Source organism: Colobus angolensis, unplaced genomic scaffold (genome assembly GCF_000951035.1).
Source record: "Colobus angolensis palliatus isolate OR3802 unplaced genomic scaffold, Cang.pa_1.0 Scaffold2, whole genome shotgun sequence".
In the NCBI taxonomy this organism is placed as follows: domain Eukaryota; kingdom Metazoa; phylum Chordata; class Mammalia; order Primates; family Cercopithecidae; genus Colobus; species Colobus angolensis.
In genome coordinates this window covers 25,538,745-25,555,566 of record NW_012115154.1, presented here as the reverse complement: position 1 = coordinate 25,555,566, position 16,822 = coordinate 25,538,745, and the positions used below count along the sequence as shown (strand labels likewise).

The window sequence follows — 16,822 nt, the reverse complement described above, 5'->3', positions numbered from 1 at the left end:
TGATCTGCCCGCCTTGGCCTCCCAAAGTGCTGGGATTACAAGCACGAGCCACCGCGCCCACCCTAAAACACAATGTTAATTCAACAGAAAGGTCATACTAAGCCCTCACTTGGGTCATGGACACACACCAAGTCAACCCACATGATTAACTTACCAAACAAGTCAAATGAAAATGGGTCCCTTCCACCAAAAAATTCCCTGAAGACATCATCTGGGTTACGGAATGTGAAGCCAAATTCAAATGGACTGTCAAAATGACTTCCACCTGCACAAATACAACACAGCTTTTAGTTTATGAATTTTGGTGTTTTGTAGGCAAAGAATTCTTTGTTGACAGAACATTATACAAATCATGATCTAATAAAAACAAAAATATTTCATAAACCTGAAGTTCTCTGTAATTCAAAACATGAGCCCTGTACTGACTGAAAGTGAGTGTGCCCAGCGGTGATGACACATGAGTGCAGATGTTGAGATTACTTTTTGACATCTCTAAACCCGTGATCGGCATGTAACATTACACACCATTTTTATGATTTGTTATGAAGGTTTACCAACCAAGAGTATTTGCATCCACTTCGACGACTGGCCTCCTGGAGCCACAGAAGCTGCCATGTGGCCCCAGTGGGTCTGGAGCAATAATTTCCCAACATTCCAAGGGAGGCTGGTCACAGCCCAGTGACCATGGGAACTTTTGGAGACAAAGTACAGGCCCTACAAGGTCATTATTTTAGCTTTTCAGGAAAATCTGCTCTTCAAACCCTTAAGATATTTTGACATAACATCAAGTGCTGATCTAAGGGTGTATGTTCACAATATATTGCAGTATGGTTACAAATTGTATTCTACTTATAAGAAGTACATCAACATATACTTCCAGTCTCACAAAAGATTTTTAAATGCTATCCAATTTCTCTGTCCTCTCCCCAATTTAGTTCGCTTTCTAGGTTGCATCTCTATTTACTGATACAAAATCGACTCTGACCAAGAGACTCGTGATTTACAAACTCAACTTACTTGCCAAGACCATTTGTCTTCAAAGAAAAAACTCATGTACTCACCTCCTCCTCCACCATTTAATCCTTCTTTGCCATATTTGTCATAGATGTCCCGTTTCTTAGCTAAAAATTTAAAGAAAAGTCAGTAAGGCCAAGTTCCTTTTAAACCCTTAATTCAATAGAAAAGGTATTTCCCAAGTTGTAGATCAGTTTTCAATGTATTACAATTAAATTTCAAAGAGTATGGCCATCCTTTCTTTAAAACAAAAGGAAGTAAGAGGGAAAACTCTCTGTACCTCTCTCCTGAAAAACAATTCAAAAAAGAAATTAAGTATGTAAGTATTTACGGCTGCACACGGTGGCTCACACCTGTAATCCCAGCACTTTGGGAGGCCAAGGTGGGCAGATCACCTGAGGTCAGGAGCTCGAGACCAGCCTGGTCAACGTGGAGAAACCCCATCTCTACTAAAAATACAAAATTAGCCGGGCGTGGTGGTGCATGCCTGTAATCCCAGCTACTCAGGGGGCTGAGGCAGGAGAATCGCTTGAACCCAGGAGGCAGAGGTTGCACTGAGACGAGATTGCACCACTGCACTCAAGCCTGGGCAACAAGAGCGAAACTCCATCTCAAAAAAAAAATTGTTCTTTATTCCATTAGATCATTTCTTTCACTCTACTGCCCACAGAGCCCAGACACGCTACATTAAAATCACATGACCAAGTACAAAATCATTCCAACCACAGACGTGCACCGTCTTACTACAAAAATCAGCACAAAAACAAACATGCTAGGGCCTAGGCAAGTGGGAGAAAGCAGATGTGCCAGAAAGGCGCCAACCTAACACCCTACAGGCTCCTTTACCCTGAAAAGGGACCACCTGGATGCCAGGCCTGGGGCTAGCATGCCGCTCTCACACTTACATTCCAAACGCTACTTATATCCCAGAACAAAAAGAATGACACTAGAAGCATTGGTACTTCTGACATGATACCTTCTGTGTTCCTCAAAAAAATCTCATAGGCTGGACACAGTGGCTATAATCCCAACACTTTGCGCAGGCAAAGCTGGTGGATTACTTAAACCCAGGAGTTCAAGACCAGTCTGGGCAACACGGCAAAATTCCACCTTTAAACACAATATAAAAAAGTTAGCTGGGCACAGGGGCACCCACCCGTGGTCCCAGCTACTCGGGAAACCAAGATGGAAGAATCGCTTGAGCCTGGCAGGTCAAGACTGCAGCAAGCTGTGATCATACCACTACATTCCTAAAAGAAAATCTCACATTCCACAAAATGGGAAAACAGGCTTAGAAGCAAACCACTTACAAGCAAGTTCAGGTAGCCGGTGCCATGGCAAGAACAATGACCATGTTTTGAAGATAACTCGCACTTAAGGCTGCCTAAAAGGATATGAAGAACGCATCCCGCACCTCCCGAAAGAACCAAGCGACTCTTCAGTGTGAGAGTTGAAAGCTGCTCTATCAAGTATGACGTTTCATTTTGGTCCTCACTTTTCCTAATGCTACTAGTCCCTAAAATCCTGAATCTGGCAATACTGAATCAGCACACAAACAACAACCACCGAAGAACAGGATGGGAACACGGAGGCCTGTGCCCTCCTGTCACTCCAGCGCACAAATCCAAGGGAACAAGCATGGCGCAGTGGCGCTTCGAGCTTGAGGGGATGATCACCTCAACCCAGGAGTTCAAGGCCTCCCTGGGAAACCTAACAAGACCCTCTCTCTTTAAAAAAAAAAAAAAACAAAAAACTTTCCAATGAATAAGCTCAACAGTTCAAGACCTTAAATGCCACATTTCAAGATGATTTCAAGTATCAGTGTTTTATGTCTTTTCATATTTTTGAAGTAAAATGTCTGGGATTTCCTCTAAAACAAAGGAGGTGGGCCACAGTGTCACCAGAGAAAGCAAGGCTGGTGGTGTGCTGGTAGCTGTTGAAGGTGGCAAGCTTACACTGGGTTCCTTCTGTTTTGTTTGTTGTTTTGTTTTTGGAGACAGTCTCGCACTGTCACCCAGGCTGGAGTGCAGTGGTGCAATCTCAGCTCACTGCCACCTCCGCCTCAAACTGGGTTCCTTCTTTTAAAAAAAAAAAAAAAAACACCCACATTTGTTGTAAATATGGGCCAATTACCTGAACATATGCAGATACACTTAACCTAACCAAGTGCCCACTTCCAGGGTTCTGGTAGTCCATCCCTAACGTTTTGTAAATGCCTCGGCCTCTGCTTGCAACAGGCCACCCAGCACTGCAGCAGACAGGGGCATTGTGTGGCTTTCCAGTTCTGTCACTGTTCCCCCACCCCAGGCCCCACGCACAGCCTTTTACTTCCCCACGGAACCCCAACTGCATCTAGGCAACAGCTGACCTCTGACCCCTCACCCATCTGTGAACTAGGCCAATGGATCTGACTTCCAGTAACATACAACGCCTCTGCTCCAGACCCAGGAGGGGAAGACAGGCCTGAAATTTGCAAACTAAATTTTAGCTGTACGTTCCATCCCCTCTTCTTGGGAACTAATGACGTCCTCTCAAGTAGTAAAGCCGACTCCACTGGCATGGTATTGTTTAAGCCAGTGGGGGTGAGCGAGGTCAGAATGATCACACACAACAATGCGGGCAGGCACGCCACATGCACAGTGACCTGAGTCCTGCAACCTCCTCTCTCCAGGGTTCCTAGTCCTGTTTTAAAACAGCCATCCTAAGAGAAACTGCCAGAAGCCGTGGTACTCCGCAGTTCTCGCGGTTACCTCAATCAATTCACATCTTCACGAGAAAAGTAAAAACCTCTCGGGGGCCCAAAATCCAGTTGGCATCAAAAACAAGTCACTTGAGTCCATACTGTGCTACCCTCAGGAGGATCCCAACACCCACTCCGCATTCCGGCATGCCCGCTCAGGGTCCTTCAGCAGCTCGGGGGCACTCACCATCCGACAGCACTTCATATGCCTCCGCTACTTGTTTGAATTTTCTCTCTGCTTCTTCTTTATTCTCGGGATTTTTATCTGGATGCCACTTCAGTGCCAGTTTCCGATATCTTGAAAAGAATAAAGGATACTGATCACATTCTAAACCCAGAAATCAACTATGCTTTTGAAACTAACATCATTAACCACGAGAATGGCTTCAGAGCCGCCAACTGGTGAGATGAATACTGGTTTTAATTGTAAAACCTCCCTTTCCTCTACAATGAAATACACAAAGTTCTAAAATCCAGACAGCCAGGCGAGGTGGCGTGTAGCCAGACAGACCCAGCTACTCCCGAGGCTAAGGGGTGGCAACGGCTTGAGGCCAGGAGTTCAGGCTACAGAGAGCTATGATCACACCACTGCAGTCCAGCCGGGGTGACCGAACAAGACCGTCTCAAAATTAAAAGTGTAAAAATACTCATTAAAGTGAGTCTTAAAAAACAAAATCCTGATAGCATAATACAAACAAACCTCTGGAGAGAAAAATGAAGATCACAGTGTCCACAACATGGACTGACAGTGACAGGAAGTAAAGGGGAAAAGGCCAGATGTGGTGGCTCACGCCTGTAATCCCAGCACTTTGGGAGGCTGAGGTGGGAGCATCACCTGAGGTCAAGAGTTCAAGACCAGCCTGGCCAACATGGAGAAACCCCGACTCCACTTAAAATACAAAATTAGCCGGGCATGGGGGTGCATGCCTGTAATCGCAGCTACTCAGGAGGCTGCGGCAGGAGAATCACTGGCAGAAGTTGTGGTGAGCCGAGATCACCCCACTGCACTCCAGCCTGGGCAACAAGAGCGAAACTCCGTCTTAAAAAAATTTTTAAAAGGGAGAAAAAGGCCTGGGTCACTGAGCAATAAGATCGAACATCACCATCCATATCCTTCCATGTTCTGATTGCCAGGACCCTACTTCCTCAGCCAGTCCACTACTTAGCTCATCTGTGTGCCAAAGGTGAGCCACCTGCCACCAAACAGGCCAGAAATCTCGGGATCTTTCAAACACCCTCTGTGCTATATTCAAGATCTAAACAGAGTTAAAACACTGACTTCCTTCCCATCCCTGATGATAAAGATCTTGCCTTACAGACTTCACAGGCTTGGCTTTTAGATTCTGTAACTTCAGACTTCATTAGTACACAGATTCACTTTATATTTTTTTTAAGTACAAAGAGGGGCTATTAACACCCAGTACATACATATCCATGAGGTCATAAATGCATGCTAGAAAACTTGGGCTGGATTTTATCACTGCCCTGTCTGCCCTTGTTTCTCTATGCCAGATCCTCAGTGCCCCTTTCCATACAGGGATGTTTTTCTCATAGAGAAATTATATGAACAGTTTTTATGACCTCCTTTTGGTCTGAAATACTTTTGAACAGAATTTCTTTCTTTAAAAAAAAAAAAAAAGAGACGGGGTCTTACTATGTTGCCCAAGCTGGTCTTGAACTCCTGGGCTCAAGTGATCCTTCTGCCTTGGCCTCCTGAAGTGCTGGGATTGCAGGCATTAGCTACCGTGTGGGGCCTGAACATAATTTCAAGAGGAGGATTTATAAAACCATTTTCTCTAATCATATGATTGGTGCCATTTTCCCATTTGCCAAGGTAGTCTCACTTAAAGAAAAAAAAAAGGGAAAAGAAATGGATAATTTCATCCACTGCCTTTACTTGGGGTTAATGTGGTTCTTAAACACCTTCATCATGGAACTCTCTAAGTGGGTTCCCTTTCAGGTTCCTGGTGGTGGGTTTTGAAAGATAAGGGAAAGCACATTTTGAGCCTATCTGGGTATCATGGTGCGGAACACTTGGGAACCAGAGCTGTTTCAGAGGAATCTAAAGTCTGCTTTTAGTTTTCAGAGACACGGCTTGCAACACATCAGAAGACATGATTTCCAGGACTCAAGCAGCAAGCCAGGATTCTAGGTTGGCTGTTGTGTCATCTTTGAAGTCAAGACCCTTCAAGAGTCTCGTTTTGACAATAATTCAGCCTAGGGAACTCATGTGAATACTACTATGTAGAAATAAAGCCTAGACCTTGAGCGAACATCTGTATATTGGTTGAAAATGATAGTGGTAACCACTGATCCCCCTTACTTCATTTGACATTTGGAAAATTCCAGGAATTACCATTTTTGCAATGAATATGGATACCACGTAGTACTTTGGTGTTACCTGCTTTTGAAAAATAAAGTCTTGGCTGGGCGCGGTGGCTCAAGCCTGTAATCCCAGCACTTTGGGAGGCCGAGACGGGCGGATCACGAGGTCAGGAGATCGAGACCATCCTGGCTAACACGGTGAAACCCCGTCTCTACTAAAAAATACAAAAAAACTAGCCGGGCGAGGTGGCGGGCGCCTGTAGTCCCAAGCTACTCGGGAGGCTGAGGCAGGAGAATGGCGTGAACCCAGGAGGCAGAGCTTGCAGTGAGCTGAGATCCAGCCACAGCACTCTAGCCTGGGTGACAGAGCGAGACTCCGTCTCAAAAAAAAAAAAAAAAAAAAAGAAAAAGAAAAATAAAGTCTTTGGGCACTCGGTGAAAAAACGAAAAAAACACTGACTTCCACAAAGATTCTAGGACCAAGGTCACATTCTGTTGCAGAGTTCCAACTGACCAAATAATTGCATGCTATTTAAATACGAAAAAAAAAGCCCGGGTGCAGTAGCTCACACCTGTAATCCCAGCACTCTGGCAGGCCAAGGCGGGTGGATCACCTGGTCAGGAGTTCGAGACCAACCTGGCCAACATGGCAAAACCCCATCTCTACTAAAAATACAAGAAGTCGGGCATGAAGGCATGCGCCTGTAATCCCAGCTACTCAGGAGGCTGATGCAGAAGAACTGCTTGAACCCAGGAGGCAGAGGTTGCAGTGAGCCAACATCACGCCACTGAACTCCAGGCTGGGTGACACAGCGAGCCTCCGGCTCAACATGAATACATGAATGAATGAATGAACACACGAATGAATACAAAAAAATTCTCTAGTCTAATTAGCAAAACCTAAGCAGCATATATTCAAAAGGAGGATAATGTCAAAAAAGAGAAGCAGTATACCCCTCAAAATCTCAGACTAGTATACAAATCTGACAGTGCTTTTAACACTTGGCAAGTTATTACTGTAAAGCTGTTGTGGCTCAATTTAACTTCCAACATGTTCAACAAAACCTTGGCTTAACCATACTAAAATCTGATTAAAGCTGGAGTCCAGAATACTTAACAGTAATTTACGTCACTGTGGACCTAAATAAACATGTAGCAGTGGATCAAATAACCCTAAATGTGCCAGAAATCCTCAAAAATAACAGACCATACAAAAGACAAGAGAGAAAAAATGATTAGTGTGCAGTACTACCTACCATCTAGTGTTCATATGAAAACTTGGTAACAGATGAGAATGCAGGACAAGATTCAACTGTGTATGCCCCATACACCTACTAAAATATTTAAAAATCAAGGTGTAATACAACATATGACATGCAAGTGTAAACAGTGCCGAATGGCTCTGAATGTTGACCTTCAGATCTGTTGGACCTGCACACTAGTACTTCAGCACCAAGGAAGGAAGGCCCATGGTGTGTGATTCAAACACAGGAAGAGTCTGGTATCTCAGGAGAGATGCAGGATAGCTGGCAGCCACAGACCTTTTAAGTCCTCAAACAAAAACTGTCAACACACACAAAGCCAAGGGTACACAAGGCAGACTGTTTTAACAGCATGCACCCCATAGCTATCATTCTGCTCATTTTTAAAAGTCAGCATTTATACAACTGTGCCCTCAGGAGTGCAGGAAATCTCACTGCTTTTAAAGGTTAACAGCCTGTTCTAAATTCCTACTTCAACATCATGCAAGGGACACTCAGCAACTTGTATGTTCTCACAAATAACTAAAACCAGTCTACTCTCTAATTACCTCTATCATAAAGGTATGTAAGTTCCATCATTACTGAAACTACTGTACACATATTACATGCTTATCCACTGATAAGGTTTGGCTGTATCCCCACCCAAATCTCAACTTGAGTTTTATCTCCCAGAGCTCCCAGGTGTTGTGGGAGGGACCCAGGGGAGGTAACTGAATCAGGGGGACTGGTCTTTCCCGTGCTATTCTCATGACAGTGAATAAGCCTCACAAGACCTGATGAGTTTACAAGGGGTTTCCGCTTTTGCTTCTTCCGCGTTCTCCTGCTGCCACCATGTAAGAAGTGCCTTTCGCCCTCCGCCATGTTTATAAGACCTCCCCAGCCATGTGGAACTATTAAGTCAAATTAAACCTCCTTTTCTTCCCAGTCTTGGGTATGTCTTTATCAGTAGCATACACACAGACTAATACATCCATTAACTTATTCAAGAAGAGCAAAGTATTTCTGTCTTCGTTCTATAATCTGTCAAACTGTTAACACTATTGATAAGAACAGTGTGGGCCTCTAGTGTACAGCATAGGCTTCCTCAGTGTGGGAAACCTCACTCCATTGGTGACAACATCAGGACCTGCCTGACCTCTCCTCAGTGGGCTGCTTCTACTAGGTTCCCTGGCAGAGGTTTCAAATAATCTGCAGGCAACATCAGCTCTGCCCAACAGCAGTCATCCTGACTTGGCTTTTTTTTTTTTTTTGAGAGACAAGGTCTCGGCTCGGTTGCTGGAGTGCAGTGGCACAAACATGGCTCATTGCAGCCTCAACCTCCTGGGTTCAAGCAACTGTCCTGCCTCAGCCTCTGGAGCAGCTGGGACTACAGGCATATGCCACCACACCCTATTTTTTTTTTTTTTTTTTTTTGGTCAAGATAGTATCTCATTTTGTTGCCCAGGCTGGTCTCAAACCCCTGGGCTTGAGACTGACCCTCCCACCTAGACCTCTCGAAGCACTGGGATTAGAGGTGTGAGCCACTTGCCTGGCCGTAATTTAGCATTTTAAAATGAACTATCTCAGCTACGCACAGTGGCTCACATCTATAATTGCAGCAATCTGGGAGGCCAAGGCGAGAGGATCACTTGAGTCCAGGAGTTTGAGACCAGCCTAAGCAACAGAGTGAGACTCTCTTTATTTTTCCATTAAAATTTAAAAATTAATCAAAATGAACTATTTGGCCCAAAAACAAAGTTAATTCTATCTTCAGGCCCACTAAGTCTAGCAGTATAAACTTATTTATTAATTTTTTTTTTAAGCTAACAGAGCAGAGAGTTTATTGAGAGTACACACCAAGAGAGATGTGGGTTGCCCTGACTGGACAACAGCCCATAGAGTCCTGTGTTGTGTTTTTTATTAGATCAGACTTTCTCTTTTTTTGCATTGTTATTTTTTTTTTTATTATACTAACTATTCCAGGCTAACTGCTCTCTAGCTATGTTAAAATCTAACAATCTGTCTCATGCTGTCTCTGCTGTACACTCTACATTCACAGTTAGCACTTCATTAATTAAACAGACTGAGGTTACTGTGAGAGCCTTCTATGGCTGGAACTGCCCTCCTCACATTGGCCAGGCCCTGGTCACACAGATGCAGGTGCAACAGGCAGTGGTGCAGTTCTCAAACTTTCATATGAATCAGAAGGGACTCCAATGGCAGAGGCTGGAGCCCAACAATCACACCAGGAAAATCCGAGTGCTACCTACTCTGGGCCCCTGCCTTGCAAAAGGGCACTCAAGAGTGCCAAGTCAGCTCCATTTTCAAAGTCCAAAGTAAAAGATGTTTGGGATTATTTCACATCCTTGGTAACTTTTTCATCGACTTCAGATATAAACCAAGTGACTAACGAAGAGCAAAGCCCAGACCTAGACTGCAAATGCTCCTTGTTAACTGCTCTGTCAAATTAAACTACATGGCATTCAAAGACTGGTATACTACACTAAAAGTCATTTTCATAGGCAACAGAAAAAGTTACACTACTCAGTTACCAATGTACCACTGTGCAGACACATTATCTCAGAAATAAAATTACTTACGCTTTCTTAATATCCTCGGGTGAGGCATGTCTCTGCACGCCTAGAACTTCATAGTAATCCACCATGTTTTAAGAGATTGCTGGAATGGGTCCTGCAAGTAAAAACAGGTGGTCAGTGATGAGGATGTTGGGGATAGGCAAGTCATGGTGGTGGGACGGGTCTGGAGAGGGAGGAAGAGATGGTGTCACCTTAGCACCTACTGGCCTACAGAGGGAACTTCCACTAGAGCTAACCACTAGCCTGGCTGGGCCAAGACCTTGTCTGGGAACTGGTTCCCAGATTCACGCCCAAAGACTCTTCTACAGCTAACCACTAGCCTGCTGGGCCAAGACTTTGGGAACTGGCTCCCAGATTCATGCCCTAAGACCCTTCTAGAGATGGGGGAAAAAGCTCTGAAATAGCCTAATAATAGCCTAAACTAAATAAAAACAGGTGACTCTGAGGCAGAGACTCCATGCCACTTGACCACTAGCTGACAGAGTCTGTCGTGTCTTCCTAGACACGGTCTGTGCTCAGGGAACGTCAGTTACCTCTTTCATTCAAAGCATTCCTGTGCCAGGCGTTGGGCAAGACCGTGGGGCTCCAAGGACAAACACGTTGTCCCTGCCCCGAACCAACTTCACATGGGAACAACAGAAAGCCATCCTTCCACCATTCTGTCACCCACACAAGGGAGCAGTAAAAGCCCTCCCACGTATCTCCCAAGAGAGAAAGACCTTTGAGTCCACAGTGGTTAGTGTAACTTTACCCTCTGGTTCCAAGCTCCCATCCACTCCTCTACCAAACAAATACAATACTGCCCTGTTGACCACACGAATTAGATGGTATCACTACCGATTAGAAGGTGGAAAGAAAACCAGCAGCGGAGACTCGTTCCCTAAGTTCCCCTATGGCTTACGTGGTTCAACCTTGTTACTTCTCCGGGCAGTAAAATGTTCAACGAAACCCATTCTGCTCCCGCCAGCTCTAAAGGAGGATGCAGCCTCTGGTCCCACAAGGAGGGACTACATACATACTGCTGCTTTAAGACATGATGTTTCTTAACCAATTTACATCTTTGTATTTCACTGGCTAACTTACTCTATTAAATCAACAATCAAGAATCTGCACAGCCTGGCGCGGCAATTCACATCCCTAATCCCAGCACTTTGAGAGGCCAAGGCGGGTGGATCACAGGGTCAGGAGATCGAGACCATCTGGGCCAACCAACATGGTGAAACTCCATCTCTACTAAAAACACAAAACTTAGCCGGGTGTGGTGGCACACGCCTGTAGTCTCAGCTATTTGGGAGGCTGAGGCAGGAGAATCACTTGAACCCAGGAGGCGGAGGCTGCAGTGAGCTGAGATCGTGCCACCACACTCCAGCCTGGGCAACAGAGCAAGACTGTCTCAAAAAAAAAAAAGCAAGAAGAAAAAAGAAAAAGAAAAAAACATTATCACGAAACCACAAAGAAATATCTGTGGAAACTTAAACGCTTGGGTTTTTTTGTTTTTGTTTTTTAATTGAGACAGAGTCTCGCTTTGTTGCTGGTCTTGGTCTCAAACTCCTGGGCTCAAGGATTCCTCCCACCTCAGCCTCCCCAAGTGCTGGGACTGCAGGCACAAGCCACCACACCTGTACCTAACACTCTTGTTTGTATGGAAGTCCTTTAATCAAAAAACAAAAAACTAGAATGGAAATCAGGATCTATCTAGATGTATATAAACTACATTATCAATTCAATGGAATGACTAACATCAAACTTAGAAAGGAATGTACATCTTCAAATACATGAGAGCAAAGATTCTAGGTGTTAAGTTTAAAATGTCAACTACAAATACAGAATTTAGAGTATCAAAATGTTCTTTTTCTTAAGTAGATTTGTTCCCAGTATTTTTTAAATGACAACTTAGAAAAAAACTTGTATGGTTCCTATTTTCTTATAATTATTCCAACTTAGCGTTATCACCTTTATCACCTTTGCTGGACACATAATAAAACAAAGATAAAACACTAACTGGAGAAGGTGCCTAAGGGTATATATACCCCCATACAGTCCTTTCCACTCCATTTGGAACTATTCAACAGAACATTTTAGTGACTTTTTATGTAATAAGTTACAAGGTAAGGAACACCCAATTATGAAAGATTTCCTCCCGGGTAGTTAGAATGACATGGCAACATATAGGATTCAAACCACACCAGTCCGACCAGTCTCTAGAGAAAAGACAGGAGTCGATTCCCGTAAGCAAGAACACCGCAATCTTCTTTTAGTAACTAAAAACCTGCCCATCAGTCACAGCACACAAAGCAGAGCAGCCAACAAGCAGCAGGAAAGCCAGCATTTCTTCACATCTCTCTCACTCCCTTGGCTGAGTGACTATGTGAGGTTATTTTCACTCGAGCTTCAGTCTGCTGCCAAGGATCTGAGGTGGCGTTTTGGCAGTGATGCCAGCAGCAGTACCTAGCAGGAACAGGGGGAAGCTGCTAATCCACTCTCACTAACAGAACAGGAGCAGAAATCTCAGTACCAATCTTCCCATGCCAGACATATGGATCATCCCGAGCACTATATATAGCAAGAGGCCATTCGATGTGCCACACACCAAGCACACGTGCTCTCGCAAGTCCAAACAGCTCACCCTCTATCTACATTTGTGTGCCTGTGTTTGTGCATGTGGTGGTGCGAATGGGAAGAAGACACCCCCCGAGGCAGCGAGCACAGAGGTGAGAACGTGGGTGTGGGCGAGGCCGCAGGGCCAGCTGGGGAATGCTGTGATGTACTTCATCACCAAAAACACTCACTGAAAGCCTGCTCTGACATATATGTGCAGCATCCACTAACGGCACCCAGTATTCCCAGCACTCCATCAAATGGCTAGTGTCCTTACTAAATGAAGGCTACCCTACGAGGAAAGCGTCAAGGCAGGAATGACAGCCAACCCCTGGAGTAGATGCCCTCACCTCTGCCACCGTCCTGCACTGCTTACCCGTAGCCTCTCCACTCCCTTGCATGGACTCATCCCCCATTTCTGCTGCAGCTCCCCACTGCCTGCCACTGGAGGCTCTTATTTAAGGTCAGTAAAAATCCCACAGCACCACCCACAGACGTTTCCCAGCTGTACTTGTCCGACTTCTCTCTCCATCTGCCTTCTATCACCAGCTTTCACCCCTCCACTGGCCCGCTGAAGAAGCGACAGGAACTCTAAAGGCTCAAGGCCAACTCTCATCCGACATGTGGGTTTTCATCCTTTCCCATTATGTAGATATCATTTACTCAGCAATGAGTCCCAAATGTAAGTTCCAAGCTCAGGGTTCTCCTGGGCAGTTCAGACACAAATAGACAGATGACTACTTGACACAGCCACTTGGATGTCCAGCAGACATCCCAAATAGAACACGACCAAAATTTAACTCTTAATCCTCCTCACCCACTACACACCTGGTCTTTTTCTAGTAAATTCTACCTTAAGCTCTGAGGTACCTGCGAAATGTTCACCTTCACGAACATCACAACTCAGCACACAGACACAAATGAATCACAAAATTCTGCCAAGTCTACCTCTGAAATATCTGAAGTTCATTCACTGTTCTTTATCTTCACCAGCATCATTATCTCTTACCCTGACCTACAGCAGCCTCTGATTTCATCCTGCCCTCTGCTCTCACAGATGTCAGCTTATAAATGTGCAGATATTGGCTGGGCACGATGGCACACACCTGCCATCCTGGCACTTTGTGAGACCAAAGTGGGAGGGCTGCTTGAGCCCAGGAGTTGGGAGACCAGTTCGAGATCGTGCCGCAGCACTCCAGTTTGGGTTAGAGTAAGACCTTGTCTCCAAAAAAATGAAAATAAAATTTTTTTAAAAATTAAAATTAAAAATGAATAGCTGGGTGTGGTTGCTCGCACCTGTAATCCCAGCACTTTGGGAGGCAAAGGTGGGTGGATCACCTGAGGTTGGGAGTTCAAGACCAGCCTGATCAACATGAAGAAACCCTGTCTCTACTAAAAATACAAAATTAGTTGGGAGTGGTGGCACATGCCTGTAATCCCAGCTACTCCGGAGGCAGAGGCAGGAGAATCGCTTGAACCCGGGAGGCAGAGGCTGCGGTGAAGCCAAGATCATGTCATTGCACTCCAGCCTGGGCAACAAGAACGAAACTCCATCTCAAAAAAAAAAAAGAATAAATGTGTAGATTATTATCACAACAGATACAATCTGTGGTCCTGCCCCGGACAAAACCAGCTATAAAGGATAGGTCAATTCAGAATCAGATGAAATAAAAATTTACTATACTGGCTAATGCTAGATCAAGCAAGAAAATTTAAAAAGCTATCCAAAATCAGACTCAGGCCAGGCGAAGTGGCTCACTTCTATAATTCCAGCACTTCGGGAGGCCAAGGCAGGAGGACTGCTTGAGCCCAGGAGTTCAAGATCAGCCTGGGAAACACAGTGAGACTCTGCGCAACAAAAGACATTTTTAAGTAGCTGTGCATGGTGGCATGTGTCTGTCATCCCAGCTACTACTCACGAGGTTGAGGTGGGAGATCACTTGACCCAGGAAGGTCATCAAGGCTGCAGTGAGTCATGACTGCACCATGGCATTCCAGCATAGGCAACAGAACGAGACCCTATCTCCCATCAAAGCACTAACCAGGCCCAACTTATCACACACACACAAAATATATATATATACACACACACATACACATACACATACACACACACACACACACAGACACACACACACACACCTGGTCAAGAAAAACAAGGGGACAACCTGTAACTAAGAATAAATGACAACTAAATACAATCTGGGTTCCTCAGATAGTTTCTAGAATAGGAAAAGGACATTAGCAGAAAAACAGGTGGAATGTGAATGAAGTTCGCATTTAACAGTACTGTAGTGGTGTCAACTGCTTACTTCTGAGAAATTCACCAGTTACCACAGTTACAGAAGGATTAAGGCAAGTTGGGTGAAGGGTATACAGGAAAATCTCTGTACTATCTTTACAACTTCTCTGCAAATCTAAAAGTATTTCAAAATAAAGTTTAAAAAGTTCAAAAAGACGAAACGTATGTCAAAAGGACACAGAAACCAAACTGGACCGGGCGTGGTAGCTCATACCTGTAATCCCAACACTTTGGGAGCCCAAGGCGGAGAAACTGTGTGAACCCAGCAGTTCGAGACCAGCCTTGGCAACAAGGTGAAAGAGTCTCTACAAAACATTTTAAAAATTAAAAAGAAGCCGGGCGCAGTGGCTCAAGCCTGTAATCCCAGCACTTTGGGAGGCCGAGGCAGGCGGATCACTTGAGGTCAGGAGTTCGAGACCAGCCTGGCCAACATGGCGAAACCCCATCTCTACTAAAAATACAAAAAACTAGCCGGGCGAGGTGGCGGGCGCCTGTAGTCCCAGCTACTCGGGAGGCTGAGGCAGGAGAATGGTGTAAACCCGGGAGGCGGAGCTTGCAGTGAGCTGAGATCCGGCCACTGCACTCCAGCCTGGGCGACAGAGCGAGACTCCGTCTCAAAAAAAAAAATTAAAAAGAAAAAAAATTGATAGGGCAAGTCCATGACCTAAACGAGAATGTGGGCTTCAAAATGAATTGACTGAACTGCATTTAAAACTTACATTTAAAATTCTTGAGTTCATGTCACTCTAAAAAGCCAGCAAGCACTAAGAATCACCCTACCTTCCCTGTACAGGGAAGCAGTAATGTTCACAGCAAAGGAACCTGGAAGTGGAACTGGGTGTTTATCGTAAATAAGCCGTGGTTCCTTGGAAAACTACCTACCTTCATTGTGGTTCCTTCCCCACCCTGTGAAGTGGGTGACAACCACTTCCTATGGTTATTTACAGATGATGCTCTCCAAGGGAAGCAAGCCCTGGGCTCCATCTAGAACATCCTCAGTGCTACCTGCTTATGATGAAGCAGAAAGGAACCAGTAATACACGGAGTGGATGGTCTCACACAATGAGGAAGTGGGGAGGAAAGAGAAAAGCAGGCAGGAGAGATGGGCACACAGAGAGCTGCCTGAGCACAGTTCTAAGAACTCATCTGCAGAGATGCCACACCCTCACTAGGGAGCCAGCAGGAACAGTCAAAGGACTTTGGCTCCAAATCACCCCCACCCCCATCATCATACCACCTCATTCCACATTCAGCTGAATAAATATTGAGAGTAATTCATGATCAAATACACTGCATGATTAAGTAAAGCCTTCAACAATACTGAAAATACTCCTGGCTTACGTGGAGTAGAAAAAATATATATATATATATATTTTTTTGAGACAGTCTTACTCTGTTGCCAGGCTAGAGTAGTGTGGTGCGATTGAGGCTCACTGCAACCTCCAACTCCCTGGTTCAAGCGATTTTCCTGTCTCAGCCTCCGGAGTAGCTGGGATTACAGGCACCTGCCACCACGCCTAGCTAATTTCTGTATTTTTAGTAGAGATGGGGTTTCACCATGTTGGCCAGGATGGTCTCAATCTGTTGATCTCGTGATCCGCCCTCCTTGGCCTCCCAAAGTGCTGGGATTACAGGAATGAGCCACAATTTGGAGTAAATATTTTAAATTGACAACAGTTATGTTTCTGTTTGTTTGTTTTTGAGATGGTGTCTCGCTCTCCGACGAGCACAGAGCACAGTGGCACAATCTCGACTCACTGAAACCTCCACCTCCTGGGTTCAAGTAATTCTCCGGCCTCAGCCTCCCAAGTAGCTGGAACTACAAGCATGTGCCACCACATGCTGACTTTTTTTTTAAGTAGACACAGGGTTTCACCATGTTGGCCAGGCTGGTTTCAAACTCCTGACCTCAGGTGATCTGTCCACTTCGGCCTCCCAAAGTGCTGGGATTACAGGGATACACCATACCCAGCCAAACAATTTTTTTTTTTTTTTTTTGAGACGG

At 45.0% G+C, this 16,822-nt stretch overlaps 1 protein-coding gene across 2 annotated transcripts in view; it reads right to left on the bottom strand.

The window, feature by feature from the left end:
- Positions 1-16,822, bottom strand: part of DNAJB6 (DnaJ (Hsp40) homolog, subfamily B, member 6) — a 98,508-nt gene that overhangs the window by 57,293 nt on the left and 24,393 nt on the right. For both annotated transcript variants that reach the window (XM_011941544.1, XM_011941543.1), the window contains exons 2-5: positions 9,921-10,011; positions 3,942-4,051; positions 1,062-1,121; positions 155-265 (exon numbers count right to left, since the gene is read on the bottom strand). In XM_011941544.1, the coding sequence (XP_011796934.1) occupies positions 155-265; positions 1,062-1,121; positions 3,942-4,051; positions 9,921-9,985 (346 nt within the window). In that variant the 5' untranslated portion in view covers positions 9,986-10,011. The remainder of the gene's footprint in view (positions 1-154; positions 266-1,061; positions 1,122-3,941; positions 4,052-9,920; positions 10,012-16,822) is intronic.